Genomic DNA, 18,088 nt, shown 5'->3' on the forward strand with positions numbered 1-18,088 from the left:
ATATGGGAAACAGCCTTACGAGAAAAACTACCCAATAAACTGAAACTGACACGGGGACAAATAGAAGAAGACGCCTTCACCCCGGTGTGGCTCCCTTTTATCACATATACAGCCCAACAAGACAATGACAAGAATCCACCAATAGCATATGAATCAATATGGCTAACCTGATCCAAAAACACCCAGCCACCCCACTCACACATGGAAACAACGACCACCACAGCCAACCACAAACCCCAACCTCTCACCACCAAAGGAACACAAGTGAATAGTAAAGAGAACCTGCACAAGCGACGCTGACACAAAACCCCGCACATACATTAAGTAAAACAGAAACATCGCCACCTGACCCCACCCCACTTACCGTTCCCCCCACCTCTTTCCCCCTTTTCTTCCTAATGTAACACTAATGTCTCAACAAATGAAACTGATCTGTAGAAAATGTAACTTGGAAAAAGAGATGTTGCACATACTTTTGTAAACCAATAAATCTTTAATAAAAAATATGTTTTTTTAAAAAAAGAAAACACCCTGCGCATGCAGCGTGAGTGCCATAGTTGTTGGTGGTCTGATATTGCTATTCAAGCACAGATGCTTTCAGTTGATGCCACTGCTCCTTCAGTTTCGTCTTTGTATGACTGGAAGCAAAAATGCAGTTGATGGCATTGTAGGAGATTTCCCAGATCTGTGCTTTGGACAGTTGGAATGTGTCCGCAAGCAGCTGGTACTCCTGGCTCAGGTCAGTCGCAAAAACCCCCTTGTCGTCCGTCTGGCAGTAAAAGAAAATGGTAAAAGGGTTGATTTTATAGGCTTTGGGCACTTAAAGGACTGCATCACAGAATATTTTCCTAGCCAACAATGTAGACTGCCTTCCAAAAATACTTTTTATATAAACTTTCTGTTCCTGATGTCCCTGCTGAGGGCTGTCGCTTGTGAGGCCGGAAGGGCGTGGGGTGTGGGAGGTGCCAGAAAGGCCATGATGAGATGGCTCAACCAGCAGCCATCCACCACGAGGGAAGCAGAACTTCCATGCCCAGGGGCAGCAGACCTGGGAATGCTGCTTGCTAGATACAAAGTAGAGGGAAGGCTGTTCATGGACTTCCTGGAGGTAGCATGGTGTAAAGGTTGGAGTCTTGGGCTAGGACCTGGGAGATCAGGGTTTGAATCCCCGCTCGGCCATGAAGCGCACTGGGTGATCTTGGGCCTTTCAGCCTAGCCTAACTCACAGGGTTGTTGTGCGGAGTAAAAATGAGGATGCCACCTTGAGCTTATTGGAGAGGAAAAGTGGGCTATCAGTGTAATAAATAAATATCATTTGATTGGCTATTGTGGGAAATCAGAATGCTGCAACAGATGGCTCCTCCTGATCTGGCAAGGCTATTACAACATGTCAGTGGGGGGGGGGGGCTCCTCCCTATGCAGTGGTGTCCAAACTTTTTTTCAAAGAGGGCCAGATTTGATGAAGTGAAGGGCCTTGAGCTTTTTTTAGGATTGAAGTTGTTGAGGTTTTTTACCCCAGGAAATAAACTGCCACAGGGGCCAGATTAAACCGACCGGCAGGCAGATTAGGCCCCCAAAACAGACTTTGGACATGCCTGCCCTATTGTTTTTGAAGAGGTTCTCCACCCTGACATCTTTGTGTGTCTGGATAACGCAGAGTGCCTTACGCAAAGCACGATGGGATGACCCAGGTTGTACCAGAATCCGAAGTGGTGTTGGTCGCTAGAAGGCACCGTCTGGCTTTTGAGGTTTGACGTCAGGCAGAGTTCTGAGGAAGACGAGAGAAGTCTGGTTCAGAAGGGGTCAAACGGGGAGAGCAAGCATGGGAAGGCCAGCCAAAGCACTTGCCCTAAAGCGGACGTGGTCACCTCGCATGAGCAAAGCCTCATTCCAGCGGAAGTATAGCAGTGAAGACAAAGACGCAGACCCTAGTGTGAAGGCCTTGGCGTTACTCTGGTTGTGTCTGCGGACTCAACATGAGATGGTGTCAGTAGTGGCATGTGGCACAGCCCACCTGAGACCTCCTGGGAGGAAGCACGGGCTTGAGGGGGCTTCCACATGGAAACTGGCCCTGCATTAAGGAAAGGCTTTTCCCAGTGGAAGTGCCCCCAAATCCCCTTGTGAAGCTAGAAACAGAATGTTTGATGTGGACGTTGTGAAGAAGGAAGAAGAGGACCAACGGTGCTCAGCACCAGCCACCTTCCTCCCCTCCTTGACCAGGGACTGGCCTCCACCGGGCCTGAAAAAATGCTGCTGCAGCCACAGTTGTCTTGGTAACCTCAGTTGAGCTCTGCCAACCAAGGGCGAAATGGCAAAGGAAAGTGAATCCCAGGGACCCTCCATCTTTCCTTCAATGCCTTTCCTTACCTAGGGGTGTGCGATTTTGCCGAACCAGCTGCACAAGATCCCCTGAGGCCAATGATGAAGAATGAAGAAATGTACCGTGTCCAATTCTGTCAGGTGGCAGGCCCAGAAGAAGCCTGGTCTCCTCTTCCTGGTTTGGGATCTGAGAGAAGACACACAGATTAACTATGCACTGTCTTTTGACCGTCCTGAACCCACCCTTCACCTTTGCTGGAGGACCCGCTTTGGGTTTCAGTATCACGAGGAAGGAAGAAAACCCCCACCGTGTTGCCCTTCTGCCCACTGTGCATAATCGGATGGGCCTCTGCTGTGATGCCCCCGCGCTCACCTTCATCCCCTCAATGCATTTGGTCACCCACTGCGCACCTTTTCAAGTTCTATGAGCTGAAATAACCAGACCAACCAACCAAAACAAGAGTCCCATAAGATCTATTGCAGGTTTTTTGGAAACAGTATGTAGTATATAAATGTTTGTTTTATTAAAACACAAAATCAAGTGTACAACAAAATCATCACAGAAAACGTGTGAAATGTTTAAGCAGAGATGGGTACAGAGACATCAGTCAATACATTCCAGAGTTTTGGCAAAAGAGAAATTCTAACAAGTCTGTAAAAACACCATAAAAATGGATATCCCTTATTTTCCAGAGGGATGAGGTGCCTTTCCAGCAAAGCTCAGTTTGTGAAGCTCTACATGTATTCTTCTATTTCACTGCATTATTCACAGCTATTTATAGGGGAGGCAGGGAAAGCTACGTGCTCTGGTCCCAATCCTGATCAATATTGCATCCATCACTACTATTTAAAAAAGCCTAGACATATTAAATGCAATCGCACACTGAATGCAAATAATTGTCTGTCCCTCTTCAAAATCAATTAGGATCCATCACCTCTCAGTTGAAGGTACACCAGCCCTCTTGGTTAGCCTATTCTGCTAAGTTCCATTTGTCCCTCACATCTCCCTTTGAACACAGAAATATCAGCAGGGAAATGATAAGGGGGGGGGGGGAGTAGGGACAAAAACTGCAGCTTGAAAAAGGGAGGGGAGGAATGCCTAACTGGAGGTATAGAACAACAACAGCAACAAAAAGACAAATTATGAAATCAGTTGTGTACAGCTGATGAACATGATTGCGAAAATGTATAAATTATTGTCGAAATTTCAAATGCAAGAAGAACAAATTAAAGTAGGCATGATCAAATGGGTGAGAAATTGTGGGTATAACATACAAATGGAACAGTGGGAAAATGTGTGGACTAAAGGGTTAAAATATACACTGTGTTATAAAAGGGAACTTTAATAAAACGATGTACCATTGATATTTAACACCTGAGAAACTATTTAGAATGTATAAAATATCCCCAATACTTGTTGGAAATGTAAAGAACATGAAGGGACAGTCTATCATGCTTGGTGGACAAGTGAAAAAGCCAATAACTTTAGATACACATAAACAATGATATGGAGAATTTTGAAGGCTAACTTTCAATTGAACCCAGAACCTCTTCCTGCTGGGACTTATGGATAGACAAAAAAGAAAAAGGAAAAAAAAGACTATGGAACGTTGTTCCAATATATGATTAGGACAGTGAAACTTATATACACGAAGATTGAAAGATAAATCATTACCAACAATGGAGGAATGGTTATTAAAATTATTAGACTTAGCTGAGGGGGCAAAATTGACATGCTTAATCAGAGAAAAGTCACTGTTAAGTTATTAAAGATTGGAAAGCTCTCATAGACCTTTTGCATGAAATAATGGCATTTTGGTTTGAAGGCTGAAGATAATGTTGGTTTATAGAAAGTAGTCATGCTGGGGATTATATTGGAGTGGATGAGTTGAATAATGTTTATATAGTTTGCTGACAGATGAAGAATTGTAAGTTCCTTAGTTTCTTAACTTTAATTTTTTTGTTCTCTCTCTCTTCCTTTCTTTTGTATCTGTGTTTTTATCTAAAGTAATGTTTTAGTCTGGATAAAAAAGATATGTGATAATAAACTTTGTATCTCTCTTTTTAAATTCCAATAAAATTTATTCAAACAAGAAGTAGACGATATACCCACAGACAGGTACTCCAGCTTGCCGTTTCAAGCTGCCAGCTTGAAGAAGGAAATATAAAGGTTTGGGAAAAGATCAAGGATCCCTCCCCTGCCTCCTCCTCTTCGCCCCACTGTTACCTGGGGGCAGCCACATCCGCAGACCATGGGTAGGCAAACTAAGGCCTGGGGACCAGATCCGGCCCAACAGCCTTCTAAATCCGGCCCACGGACGGTCAGGGAATCAGCATGTTTTTACATGAATAGAATGTGTGCTTTTATTTAAAATGCATCTCTGGGTTATTTGTGTGGCATAGGAATTCGTTCACCCCCCCCCCAATATAGTCCACCCCCTCAAGGTCTGCGGGACAGTGGACCGGCCCCCTGCTGAAAAAGTTTGCTGACCCCTGCCTCAGACTGTCCCAGTGGGAGAGACAGGAAGCAGGGCTAACTGCATCAGGGGCCTCATTCCCTGAACCAGGCCGGCTGGCCAATACAGGAACTGCTATTTAGAAACTGGTGCCTCCGCATTGATTTTCCTCTTCCCTCCCTGTCCCTTTCCCCTTGCGTGTTGTGTTTTTTTAGATTGTAAGCCTTGTAGTAAGCCACTTACAGGTACTACTAATTTATTTATTGCCCATGCACAGTTGCCATGTGGCCAGTGCAAACTGAACAAGTGGCCCCTACACAGGCGGGACTGTCACACTGCAGCTTTGCACCATGGTGGCCTGCCAGTGCTGCGCTGATGGCAAAGACAACCTGCCTTCCAGGTGACGCAGGGAACCCTACACACATCACTTAAAATAAACAAATCCTGGTGCCACATTTAGCCTGAGAAGCTGCTCAGTGAGCAAGTCCCGGCAGTAGAATGTTACCTCCGAAAGATGCAAGGCCAGCTTCAGCCCGGCTTTTTTCGCTTCTAAGAGAGGCTCCAGAAAGTCCTTGCCATGACCTGCCTTGAAGGTAAAGCAAAAATATAGCTTAGGAAAGAAGTTTACATAATTATGCAAGTCGTGGAGAATGTGGAGAAAGAAAAGTCCCCTCCCCCCCCCCTTCGTAAGGCTAGAACTCGTGGGCAGCCAGAGAAACCGAATGCTGGAAGGATTCAGGACAAAGCACCTCTTCAAGCAGCACAGAGTTGAACTATGGAAATTAAAGGTAAAGGGGCCCCTGACCATTAGGTCCAGTCGCCGCCGACTCTGGGGTTGCAGCGCTCATCTTGCTTTATTGGCCGAGGGAGCCGGCATACAGCTTCTGTGTCATGTGGCCAGCATGACTAAGCCGCTTCTGGCGAACCAGAGCAGCGCACGGAAACGCCGTTTACCTTCCCGCCGGAGTGGTACCTATTTATCTACTTGCACTTTGAGGTGCTTTCGAACTGCTAAGTTGGCAGGAGCTGGGACCGAGCAACGGGAGCTCACCCCATCGTGGGGATTCGAACCGCCGACCTTCTGATCAGCAAGTCCTAGGCTCTGTGGTTTAACCCACAGCGCCACCCGCGTCCCTAAACTATGGAACTTGGGTGGCTTTAAAAAAGGGGTTGGACAAATTCATGGAGGAGGAGGGGGCTCTGGAGGGCTCCTGGCCATGAGGGCTCTGCTCTGCCTCCAGAGCCAAGAGGCAGCAATGCTTCCGAATGCCAGTTCCTGGAGGCGAGTCTTGTGCTCAAATCCTGCTTGCAGGTTTGGCACAGGCACCTGGTTGGCCACTGTGAGAACAGGATGCTGGGCTAAATGGGCCATTGGCCTGATCCTGCAGGCTCTTCTTAGGTTCTTAAGATACAGGTGAACAGAAGTCTTAACACAGCCTCCACCCACCTGGTGCCCTCCAGCTGTTTTGCATTACTACTCTGCTCAGCTTGAGCCAGCACAGTCCCAGCATCCACTTATTTGTTTATTTCCCGCCATTCACCCGAAGGTCCCAAGGCAGGTCACAACACTCATGGTTTAAAGCAGGTTGACGAATGCTGGCTTGAATCATGATAGAAACATATGATAGTTTGGGTGATGGCAGAGGTGTTTCTTTCTTCTTTTTAAAGGAAGCTTACTGAAGGGTTTCCACTGAGGTCCAAGCCTACCACCACTCCATCTGTGGAAAGCAGGAAATCTTCGGCCAGTTTGACTGTTTCCTTGGCAGCTGTTTGTCCTCCTCTTCTATCCACAGATAACAGAAACCTAGAATATAGATAGCCATATTATTGCAGAAGTAACAACCATTAGCTCACAAATGAGGACTGTGGTGTAGGGACTGGTCCAGGTTGAAAACTGTACAGCGGCGGCTTCCGGAGGCGGCGCCAACGGCAATGGCGGTCTCCTTCTAATCTAGAGGGAGAAGCTCCGCGGAAAGTGGGTCTGTCCGCTACGGCGACAGGAGAAGCCTGTGAGCGTGGGACTCGGCGCCCCCCGAATTGGCAAAGGAACCCCGCAAGGGGCTCCGGAGCGTAACGGGAGGCGCGGTGCTGAGAGTCAATTGCTCCTTCCGTGGGGCAAAGCCGCACAGCTGTTGCCGGAGAGCGCTGACCTTTTTCCTGTGACAATTCGGCTGCTAAACAACTACCCGTGAGTAGGTGAAGCTTAAGAAATTGGGACTAAAGGAAGAAAAAAAGGATTAATTTGGCACTGAAGCGGGAAGGCGTAAACAGGAAGTCCGCCTTCCGTTTCTGTACACAGATCAAAGCAAAGACGCTTCTAAGCTAAGACCTGGAGAGCAGTGCTTTTAAAGCTCTAAATCCGAACATTAAAGCGAAAGAACTCCCCCCCCCCCGGGTTAGTGGAGGGGGGGAGAGGGAAAAGTGAATTTATTTCTTCTGGGGAAAATAGAGACAATTATTTAACTCCTGGGACGGATTGCCAGGCTTATTAGAACTGTTGCATTGAGAGTTGCACTATTTATAGACATTGTAACTTTTTAATGGTTAACTCTGCAAAGGAGATACTTGTTGAAGGTCTTCTCTGGACTTGAAACTGTTGCTTGTATTTTTTTTGAGGGGACTTAAGAAAGTTGGAAAAGATTTTTTATTGTAAATTGAATGACTGCTACAGTGTCCCCCTAGAGGAACATTAAAGTTGTACATCCAGCTGGGGGATTTTTCCACTCTGGACTTTGGGGATTTTCCACGGCAAGATTTGACCGTGGGAACGACCTTGATTCATAGACAGAAGTGTGATGACGGATACGACAACAAGATCGGGCAAGGCCAGAGTGCAGCAGCCCAGTATAGTTTCCCAGCAACGCAGACCATCTGTTCCTGGCCCTCCTGTGATACAGGGGGAAGATTTCACACAAGTTGAGTCAAAAGGAATGGCATCAGAAGGGGATTTTACTTCTGTGTTAAATAAAATTTTTGAAAAATTGGAAGGCCTAAGTAAACAAGTTACGGAACAATCAACTAAAATAGATAATCTGGGACAGAAGGTGAATTCCAATACAGAATCTATTGAAAAACTGCTGGAAGAATCTGCGTCTAACCGAAAAATAGCTGAGGAAGCAAGAGAAAAAGCAGTGGCTGTAGAGGAAGAAATAAAACCTATGCGTAAACAGATTGGGGATCATCAGTCACTTCTGTCTATGATTGAACTGAGGGAGAAACAGACCAATCTGAGGATCAGGGCAGTACCAGAACTTGAAAAAGATAACCTAAGTGACTATCTTACGCAGGAATTTGGAAAATTTTGGAATTTGGAGCTGGAGAAAGACTTTAAGATAGTAAGTGTGTTTAGACTTGGAAGAGGAGAAAGAAAAAACAGGGTGAGAGACTGTTTGGTTACCCTTTGAACGAAAGAAGAGAGAGATAAAATACTGAGTGCGCACTTCCAGAAGACTTTGGAGATTAACGACTCGAGAGTAGAGATTTTTAAGGATATACCGAAACATCTATTGGATCTTAGATCTAACTACGGAGATCTGGTGGCCCTACTGAGAAAAAACAGAATTGTTTTCAGGTGGGAATTCCCCCAGGGCCTATCTTTTACCTTTAAAGGGAAAAAGTTCAAAATAAGATCATTGGAAGATAAGGAAAAATTTTTGAGAGACCACGAAGAAGACCTGCAAAAAGAAGTACTAGAAGAGCTAAGAGCTTTAAGATCAGGAGTACTAGACATAGCACCACCACCTTTGGGACTGGACAAACAAAAAAAAAGTGATACCACCGTCAGAACAAGAAGAACTTTTGGGAGCAGTTGGAGGAAAATAGAATAATCACACCATGTCTCTGCAATTATTAAGTTGGAACATTCATGGATTTAATTCCCCGGAGAAGAGGAAGAAAGTCTTTCATTTATTGAAAAAGGAACAATTGGACTTAATTTGTTTATAGGAAACTCATGTGATAAGGCTTCACAGGAAAGTATTGATTAATAAAAGATTGGGTCAAGAGTTTATTTCATCGGACAAGGTTAAAAAGAGAGGAGTTGTTATTTATGCCAAAGAGAGCCTATCACCGAAATTTGTTTTTAAAGATGAACAAGGAAGATTTGTGGCAATTGAGATTCAATCACAAGGAGAAAAATTTCTGATTGTAGGAGTTTATGCACCAAATGAGGGGAAATCTGAATTCTTCAGGAAATTGCATGAGACATTGCTTGACTACATGGACTACAACATTATTATGATGGGAGATATGAATGGAGTGGTATCTACAAATATGGATAAGTCGCAGAGACAGGTTGTAACTAAAGATGGCAGACTACCAAAAACCTTTTTTGAACTGACTGACAATATGGACTTGATTGACATCTGGAGAACTAAGAACCCCCTTGGAAGAGAGGGAACATTCTTCTCTGAAGCCAAAATGACATGGACAAGAATTGACCAAATATGGATAACTAGAGGACTGGCACCTAAGACTCGAAAAGTGGAAATTTGCCCAAAAACTTGCTCCGACCATAATGCGGTGAAGATGGAGATGAAACTAACACCAATCAGTTCCTTCAGATGGAGGATGAATGACACCTTATTTAGAGATCAAGAGGTTACCAAGAAGGCCCAAAAAATCTTGAGAGATTACTTTGAGATAAATTTGAATACCACGGTTGAAAAAAGAGTAATCTGGAACGCAAGCAAAGCGGTCATGAGAGGGTTTCTGATTCAACAGAACGCAATAAAGAAGAGAATTCAAAACGAGAAAAAAGATAAAATCTTGGGAAAGTGCTTCCAGAGATATTTTAAACAACTATACACACAAGGGCCACAGAAAGAGACTGATTTAGACCAATTTTTAAGAACAAATGGATTACAAAAAAATCTCTCAAGAAAATAAGATAATGTTGAATCACAAAATTACAGAACAGGAGGTTGAAGGTGCCATCCAGAACATGCAGTTGGGCAAATCTCCAGGGCCGGACGGTCTTACCTCCAAATACTATAGATCTCTGAAAGACTAGTTAATTCAGCCACTAAAGGAGGTCTGCAATGAAATTCTGGAGGGGAAAAAGGCGCCAGAGTCGTGGAAGGAAGCTTACATTACACTTATACCGAAAACTGAGCCTGAAAAGACACAACTTAAGAACTACCGCCCCATATCCCTGCTTAATGTGGATTACAAAATTTTTGCTGATATTTTGGCTAATAGATTAAAAAAGGTATTAATTGAAGAGATACATAAAGATCAAGCCGGCTTTCTCCCAGGTAGACATTTGTCTGACAATACGAGGAACATAATTAACATCTTGGAGAAGCTGCAAGTGAACATTAATACCAAAGCAGTTTTAATTTTTATAGATGCGGAAAAAGCTTTTGATAATATTTCTTGGAATTTTATGAAGAAAAATCTTCAGGGAATGGGGGTGGGCCAAGGGTTTGAAAATGGTATAAGTGCAATTTATTCAGAACAAAAGGCTAAGCTAATAGTCAATAATGTGATGACAGAGGAATTTAAGATAGAGAAAGGGACACGACAAGGCTGCCCAATTTCCCCATTGCTTTTTATTTCGGTCCTGGAGTTTTTGTTAAATATGATTAGAAGGGACCGTCTGATTAAAGGTATTCAGGTCGGAGCCAAACAATACAAATTGAAGGCTTTTGCAGATGACCTAGTTTTGATGTTACAGGAGCCAGAATCTAGTACGAAAAGAGTATTAGAATTGATTCAAGAATTTGGTCATGTGGCAGGATTTAAACTGAACAAGTCAAAAACTAAAGTTCTTGAGAAAAACCTAACACCGATTGAGAAAGAGAGGTTTCAGAAGGAGACTGACATTAGCTAAGAAAGTAAAATATTTGGGGGTTAACATGACTGCTAAGAACTTAAACTTATTTAAAGATAACTATGAGAAATGTTGGTCAGAAGTGAAAAAAGACTTAGAAATATGGTCAAATTTGAAGCTTTCCTTGTTGGGTCGAATTGCAGCTATAAAGATGAATGTATTGCCAAAAATGTTATTTTTATTTCAATCATTGCAAATCTTGGACAAGATGGACTGTTTCAAGAAGTAGCAGAGAGATATTTCTAGATTTGTCTGGCAGGGCAAGAAGCCCAGAATAAAATTCAAAATATTAACTGATGCAAAGGAAAGAGGCGGATTTGCCTTAAACTTTACTATGAATCAGCAGCATTCTGCTGGTTGAAAGACTGGCTGCTTCTTGAGAACACGGACATTTTGGACCTAGAAGGTTTTAACAATGTTTTTGGGTGGCATGCATATTTGTGGTACGACAAGGTTAAAGCACATAAAGCATTTAAAAACCATATTGTCAGGAAAGCATTGTTCAATGTCTGGATAAGATACAAAGACTTATTGGAAAATAAAACCCCAAGGTGGTTGTCACCAATGGAAGCGAAGGCTCAGAAAAAGCTCAATATGGAGGCCAAATGGCCGAAATATTGGGAAATACTGGAACAAGAAGGAGATAAATTGAAATTGCAGAGTTTTGAGAAATTAAAAGATAAAGTGCGAGACTGGCTTCATAATTATCAAATAAGGGAGGCCTACAATTTGGACAAAAAAATTGGCTTCCAGGTGGAAAAATCAAAATTGGAAACAGAACTATTAGAACCCAAAACTAAGATACTATCAAGAATGTATAACTTGCTGTTGAAATGGAATACTCAGGATGAAACGGTTAAATCTGCTATGATTAAATGGGCACAAGATGTTGGACATAACATTATGTTTGCTGACTGGGAACAGTTGTGGACCACAGGTATGAAATTTACGGCATGTAATGCCTTAAGAGAGAATATTATGAAAATGATATACAGGTGGTACATGACACCAGTCAAGCTTGCAAAAATATATCATTTGCCCGATAATAAATGCTGGAAATGTAAAGAAACTGAAGGTATATTCTTTCACCTTTGGTGGACGTGCCCAAAGATTAAGGCTTTCTGGGAGATGATATATAATGAAATGAAAAAGGTATTTAAATATACCTTCCTGAAGAAACCAGAGGCCTTCCTTCTGGGCATAGTCGGCCAAATGGTGCTAAAGAAGGATAGAACTTTCTTTATGTATGCAACAACAGCAGCAAGAATACTTATTGCAAAGTATTGGAAGACACAAGAGCTACCCACCCTGGAAGAGTGGCAGATGAAGGTGACGGATTATATGGAATTGGCGGAAATGACTGGCAGAATCCGAGACCTGGGAGAAGAGTTGGTGGAAGAAGACTGGAAGAAATTTAAAGACTATCTTCAGAAATACTGTAAAATTAATGAATGTTAAAATGATGTTGGATTGAAAATAAGTGGCATTAGCAACAAAGTTAACAAGGGTATGCAAAATTGAATCGATAATGGATGAAAATATAGAGTTATAATATGTTAAGATACAGAGTTAAGATAAACGAAAGAGGGTAAGGATTTGCTGATTTGATTACTTAAATGGGAATACAAAAAGGGGAGGTGTGAGGAGGCCAAGGAAATAAGATAATGAGTTAGGGTTACAAAAATGGATTTGTTTTTATTCTTTTTTTTTCTTTTTAATGTATTTTTCTATTTTTTTTGTATTTCTTTCTTTTTATATGACCTTTTTAAATTTATGTTTTTGTAAAACTTCAATAAATATCTTAAAAAAAAAAAAGAAAACTGTACAGCGGCAGCCAACTTCTTTTCCTGCTCAAGTGAATGCAATTAGCTCCTCTCACAGAAAAGGCCAGGGAGACAGGGCAAACACCAGATAAGCTCGGGGAATCCTTTGCTGGAGATTCAGCACTAGAATCAGTGGCATTTAAAACAAAAGGAGTCTGGCTAACAAACTTAAGTAAAGGTAAAGGTACCCCTGACCATTAGGTCCAGTCGCGGACGACTCTGAGGATGCGCACTCATCTCGTTCTATAGGCTGAGGGAGACGGTGTTTGTCCGCAGACAGCTTCCGGGTCATGTCACCAGAATGACTAAGCCGCTTCTGGCGAACCAGAGCAGCGCACGGAAACGCTGGAGCTGTAGCTATTTATCTACTTGCACTTGACGTGCTTTTGAACTGCTAGGTGGGCAGGAGCAGGGACCAAGCAATGGGAGCTCACCCCGTCGCGGGGATTCGAACTGCTGACCTTCCAATCGGCAAGCCCAAGGCTCTGTGGTTTAGACCACAGCGCCACCCGTGTATCGCTTGCAAACTTACCTAACATCTATATCCAAGCCATCTTCCTTGCATTGTCTTACACCCTCAAGTACAGCTTCCACATAGGTCCTTTTGGTCATTCCTATGAAGAGAAGATCTGCATTCCTTTCAAACAGAAGGTATAAAGTGTTTTTGACACACACACACATACACAAAACCCTAGGGTTTTGTTTCCTGGTATGCCGTGACCTCAGTCATACCCCAATCCATATATCACTAAAGGTCAGGTCACAACTGACCGCCCCCCCCCGGCTTTCGTTTCACAGCACTCAAGTGCAGACATTTGCCAAGCCAGGGTTGCACTACTGCAGAAAGCCACTGGGGTCAAAAAATGGCGGGGCTTTAGCTCCATCCTGAAAGCCAGGAGGTTCCAGGAAAGGGCACGAGATGAGGCTATTCATACCCAGCCCAGTCCAGTCCGGCCCACTGCACCAAAAACTTCTCCATGCCATTTAGTTATTAAGATGTGTGCTCTCGTATAGTCTCGTTTCTTCAGCTTGTAAGCTGCCTTGTGTATAGCAATGTAGAAAGCTGGTCTATCCCAATTAAAAAGGGAAATGAAATGAAATAAATAAAATCTATTCCCAATAGTTATGGACTGCTTTTCACCCTAGAGGAGGAATCTAGGTGGGGAACCTCCACCAGCCCTGGCCTCCCCTTTGGCCCCCAAGGGCTCCCCCCCCCCGCCTTATGATGTCAGCTGTCGAGCAGGTAAGGGAGGGTCTTCAAGGCAAGACCTGGAGCTTGAAGTGAGCTGAAGCAAGAAGTGCTCCCCCCTGACCTCAGCTGGTGGGGGGGTGGTGGAGAACATGCCTTGCTCAAGAAGGGGGGGGGAGCACTTCTCCCTCACACAGCTGCCTTTTTCAACTGATGTTCTATAATAATTTATTTTATTTGTAGTTTTGCTGAGTGTTTTTTTTAAATGCAAGCAACCTTGAGTATGTTTTCTGTAAAGTGAAAAATAAATTGTTTCACTGAATGTATGTCTGTGGAAAGCAATGTCCCATCTTGGAAGGGAGTGGCTGTTGTGAGGTATTTGGATGTTCCACTCTCCCCAAATCCTGGCGAGGGGAGAGCATTTCTTCTTGGAGGAGAACTTGGGGGCGGGGGTGCTTAGTGGCAAAGAGCAGGCAATTATAAATTGAAAGGGAAATTGTCACCCGTGGCCGGCTCATCTCTGGGCGTGCTCCTTAGCTCTAGGTACTTGACTCCATCAGCAGCAAATTCCTGGACAACATCTTTCATTACCTGAAATTATAGCGGTGTTTTGAACCTAAAGGATATTCACAAAGCACACTGCCATCATTTCAAATCTCAAATTCACTCACATACCTGGTTCTATTTTTCAGAAATAATTCTTATATCATCATGAAATATAAATATATGCAAAATCTAGGATATAAAAGTTATGCTTCATATACAATTCATTTACAACCCTAACACTTCAAAAATACTGTAATGTGAATTGTGAAATAGTAAGACATGAGTTTGTATTCATCTCTGTGCCTCTAAAAAGACTCCATCCATTAAGAATTCTTTTTATTAATGATTGGAATTCAGCTACCTACCACTTCACCAATTTTTAATAATTGCTCCAGCTGCCAAACCTTATTTAACCACACCTTACATGCTAATATTTTTCTGTTTCTTCAGTTCTTTGCAATGATCAGCTGTCCATCAGTCTCAAAACAGCACACACAAGCCAGCCTCAAATCCTGTTCAGCCAGTAAGCTCACTGGGTGATCTTTGGCCAGTGATGATCACTGAGTCTAAACCTGCTCTGCTCCAAGGAGAACGTCTGAGCTGGGAAGGGCAAGAGATGGCTGTGTGCCCCACTCCGAGCTCCTTAAAGGGAAGGGTGGAAGAAAAGCAGAGATATATGTAAGTAATACACCCAGAATAAAAAACAAAAAACAACCCTGAGTTTGGCCAGTGATTGATTCCTTTTCATCATCAGCAAAAGACTGATTCTATTCTATTCTTTGTATTTACTTACTGCATTTCTATTCCACCTTCTTTCCTCCAAAGAGCTCACGGTGGTCGGGCTAGTTCTCCCCACCCCATTTCATCCCCCCAACATCCCTGTGCTACGCAAGGCTGAGAGGCAGCAACTGGCCAAAGGTCACACACCAGGCTTCATGGCTGAGTAGAGATTTGAACCCTGGTCCAACACTCGAAGCACCACACCAGGGGTTGGCAACCTAAGGCCCACAGGCCACAAGCGGCCCATGGGGATCATTTAACTGGCCCATGGATCCCCCCCACCCGCTCAGTTGGCTCCTGTACGCCATGCTAAACCAGCACGGAGCAGAGCAGGGACCACCTTCTGCGATGCTGGCCGGCTTCCCATTGGCTGCAGGAAGCTCCATGCTATGAGAACACACATTAAAATTAAGTTTGAGTTAGCTTACCATTAATATGTCTTCAGTCCTATTGGTAATCTGATGGATGATCTGGAACATCTGAAAACACCTAAAGAAAGAAAAGAGAATTGCAATGAATAGGCATTCATCAAAACAAAGGGAAAAGTGGCACACTCCCCCGAAATCAGCTTTTTGAACTCGTTTCCAGAGATCACCTTTGTTTCAAATAGATTTCTGCATTTATCATGCATCCCTTCCCACACGCATGCACCTCTGAATTGAATGTACACATAAAAGGAATATTAAATATATAAATGATATAAATATAAATAAACATAAAATATAAAAAGGAAGACAACTTGTCCTCAGCATTATAACCTAAAAAGACTCAGCACAAAAGAAAAATGGATAGGGAGGGAGGAGGAAAGAAACAAACCTAAAGTTCAAGCTCTTATAAGTTGTTCTAAAGACCAGCTGGGATGAAAGCATTCAAGGAAGAGAGGCATCAAAAGAGCTGGTCCCTTGGATGCTGAAGCAGAGGTCCTCATCCCTTCTCTGCTGCAGCCTGACGCTGCCAATTAAGAGCATATGGAGGAGTTAATTATGCAGCGCAGGAGGAACAGGAGTGCCAAACAAAGAGTTTGGTTGGGAATTAGGGGGTGAGGATGCAGCATCAGGTCTGTGCTTCATCTGAAGGTCAGCTGCTGATGCTAACACATTCAACCATGCACAAGGCCGAAGTTGCAGTACAGGGATTTCTCCTTGCATCTAAAGAGCAGCACACATCCATCTGACCAACAGGTGCAGAGGGTGGGATTGGGATATGTTGTGGGGAGGCAGCCAGGCAGATGCTTCACCTAATAAATTCCAGCATGGGCCCTTAAGGCTCAGACTTGAGACATACTCACTCTTCCAGGCTTCTTCTCTTGCCCTTGTCAATCATGGTCATTCCATGAGGAACCTGAAGGTCTGGTTTCTGGGCCATCAATTTCTTCATGGTAGCAGAACTGATGGAGCCATTCAGGTGGGCATGCAGCTCCTAATTCAGAAGCAAATACGTGCTCAACGCTCCCCAAATTTCATTAGAAACATTTCAAAAACACCCCCTTTCCCCCTCCCAGTTCCCTCTCTTCCTTAACCTTAAGCTGTCAGTTCTTATTTCTGGCCGCCTACACAACACAAGAGCAGGGGACTTTTTTTCAGGGCCGCATTCTCCTCTTGACAGCCTTCTGGGGGCCACAAGAAGTAGAAGTGGTTGGATCAACAACAGTTGATAGCTTCAAGATGCTTCACAGGAAGAAATTCCTCAGTGGGATATATAAATTCTCTCTCATCATCCATCGGAACTGACTGGCAATAGGTTCATGAAAGACCAAAATAGTTCTTTTTTACAGAACAAACCATTCACTTACAGAATTAACTGCATGCCGTGATGGTCGGGCTAGCAAGTGTAAGAGGCTCTTGATCCACCCGGCTCAGCCAAGGGCTTGGGAACAGGACTCGCCGGAGCTCCTTTCAGGCGGGAGACCCGCTCAGCCCGGGAACCCCGCCCCGGGACCCGGGACCCTTGGCCCGCGAGACAGGCGCGCTGCCCAGATGCTCTCTGGAAGGCGGCAGGCGACTCTTCGGCCTCGCCCGCTCTTTCTCGGCCTGCCGCCTCCTCCCGCCCCGCGACGCAACCCCCCAGGAGCTCCGGCCTCTCCCTCCCCGCCACGCCGCTTAGCTGCCGCTCTCCGCAGGCCCCTGGCCGTGTGGGGAAGGCCTGGGCCCCGGCGCCCCTCTCCCGCCCCGGCCTCACCACTTTGGGCAGCTCCCGGTAGAAGCCGCGCGCTCCCGGGGGCTCCGCCGCCATCGCGGCGCCTCTGCCGGGCTGCCCTCGCGGGGCCCGCCCAGGAGGAGGCCGCCCTCGTCCGGCCCCGCGACGCCCAGTCCCACGGCGCCTCCTCGGAGGCGGGAGCAGCCCGCGGTGCCATCCAAGGCAGGCTCGCCGAAGGAGCCGGATCCTAGAAGCAACCATTCTGCAAAGGATCCTCTTGCACTTGCATTCTTTTGCAAAGTGACTGTCAGGTCACATATCCGCTTTGCTGTGCGACTACGGCACCAAAATATGGGTCAGTCCCACAGATGCTCTGGGTTTTTTACAGCCCCGCCCCCGTGCATCATTACACCAGAAAGACCAAGGCCAGAGGTTTGCTGCATCACCACTGCACACAAAAACCGAGAATCCATGTGGCTTTACAGGTTGCCAGGCAGGGCTGCTGCTTTGGTTCTCAGCATGAGAGGAGAAAAGGCCTGCAGTCTCCGTCCTCAGTAATGGCTGGGAGAGGTAAAGGTAAGACTCCTGGAGAGCTAAGGCCTGGCGTGATATTGGGGTGTGGGGCCCACTCAGTTTTCAGGCCGAGGGAGCCCCTAATGGCTGGGAGAAGAGAGCTGCAAGTGCAGTTGGGAAAGACATGGGAGTCTTCCGTCCCTTTCTCCCATCAGCCTTAGAAGGTTTTTGCCCCACCGATTCTTATTCTTATAGGATACAGTGGTACCTTGGGTTACATACGCTTCGGGTTACAAACTCCGCTAACCCAGAAATAGTACCTCAGGTTAAGAACTTTGCTTCAGGATGAGAACAGAAATCGTGCTCTGACGGCGCAGCAGCAGCGGAAGGCTCCATTAGCTAAAGTGGTGCTTCAGGTTAAGAACAGTTTCAGGTTAAGAACGGACCTCCGGAACGAATTAAGTTCTTAACCCGAGGTACCACTGTAAGGGAG

General features: G+C 44.9%; 1 protein-coding gene across 4 annotated transcripts; it reads right to left on the reverse strand.

Moving 5' to 3' along the window:
* Positions 1 to 473: 473 nt before the first annotated feature.
* Positions 474 to 17,234, reverse strand: MAPDA (N6-Methyl-AMP deaminase). 4 transcript variants are annotated; one of them, XM_083584597.1, is made up of 10 exons: positions 17,125 to 17,234; positions 16,235 to 16,365; positions 15,375 to 15,435; positions 14,124 to 14,211; positions 12,964 to 13,045; positions 6,483 to 6,579; positions 5,281 to 5,361; positions 2,368 to 2,506; positions 1,668 to 1,768; positions 474 to 769 (listed from the first exon to the last, which is right to left on the reverse strand). In XM_083584597.1, the coding sequence occupies exons 1-10, from the start codon at positions 17,176 to 17,178 to the stop codon at positions 578 to 580; spliced, it is 1,026 nt and encodes a 341-aa protein (XP_083440723.1). In that variant the 5' UTR covers positions 17,179 to 17,234; the 3' UTR covers positions 474 to 577. The 4 variants fall into 4 exon arrangements, with proteins under 4 accessions (XP_083440723.1, XP_083440722.1, XP_083440724.1 ...); XM_083584596.1 differs by having other exon boundaries at positions 6,453 to 6,579; positions 17,125 to 17,229; XM_083584598.1 differs by lacking the exon at positions 17,125 to 17,234 and adding an exon at positions 16,466 to 16,676 and having other exon boundaries at positions 6,453 to 6,579.
* Positions 17,235 to 18,088: the final 854 nt, after the last annotated feature.

Source organism: Podarcis filfolensis (assembly GCF_964270895.1).
Source record: "Podarcis filfolensis genome assembly, chromosome: 14".
Taxonomy (NCBI): domain Eukaryota; kingdom Metazoa; phylum Chordata; class Lepidosauria; order Squamata; family Lacertidae; genus Podarcis; species Podarcis filfolensis.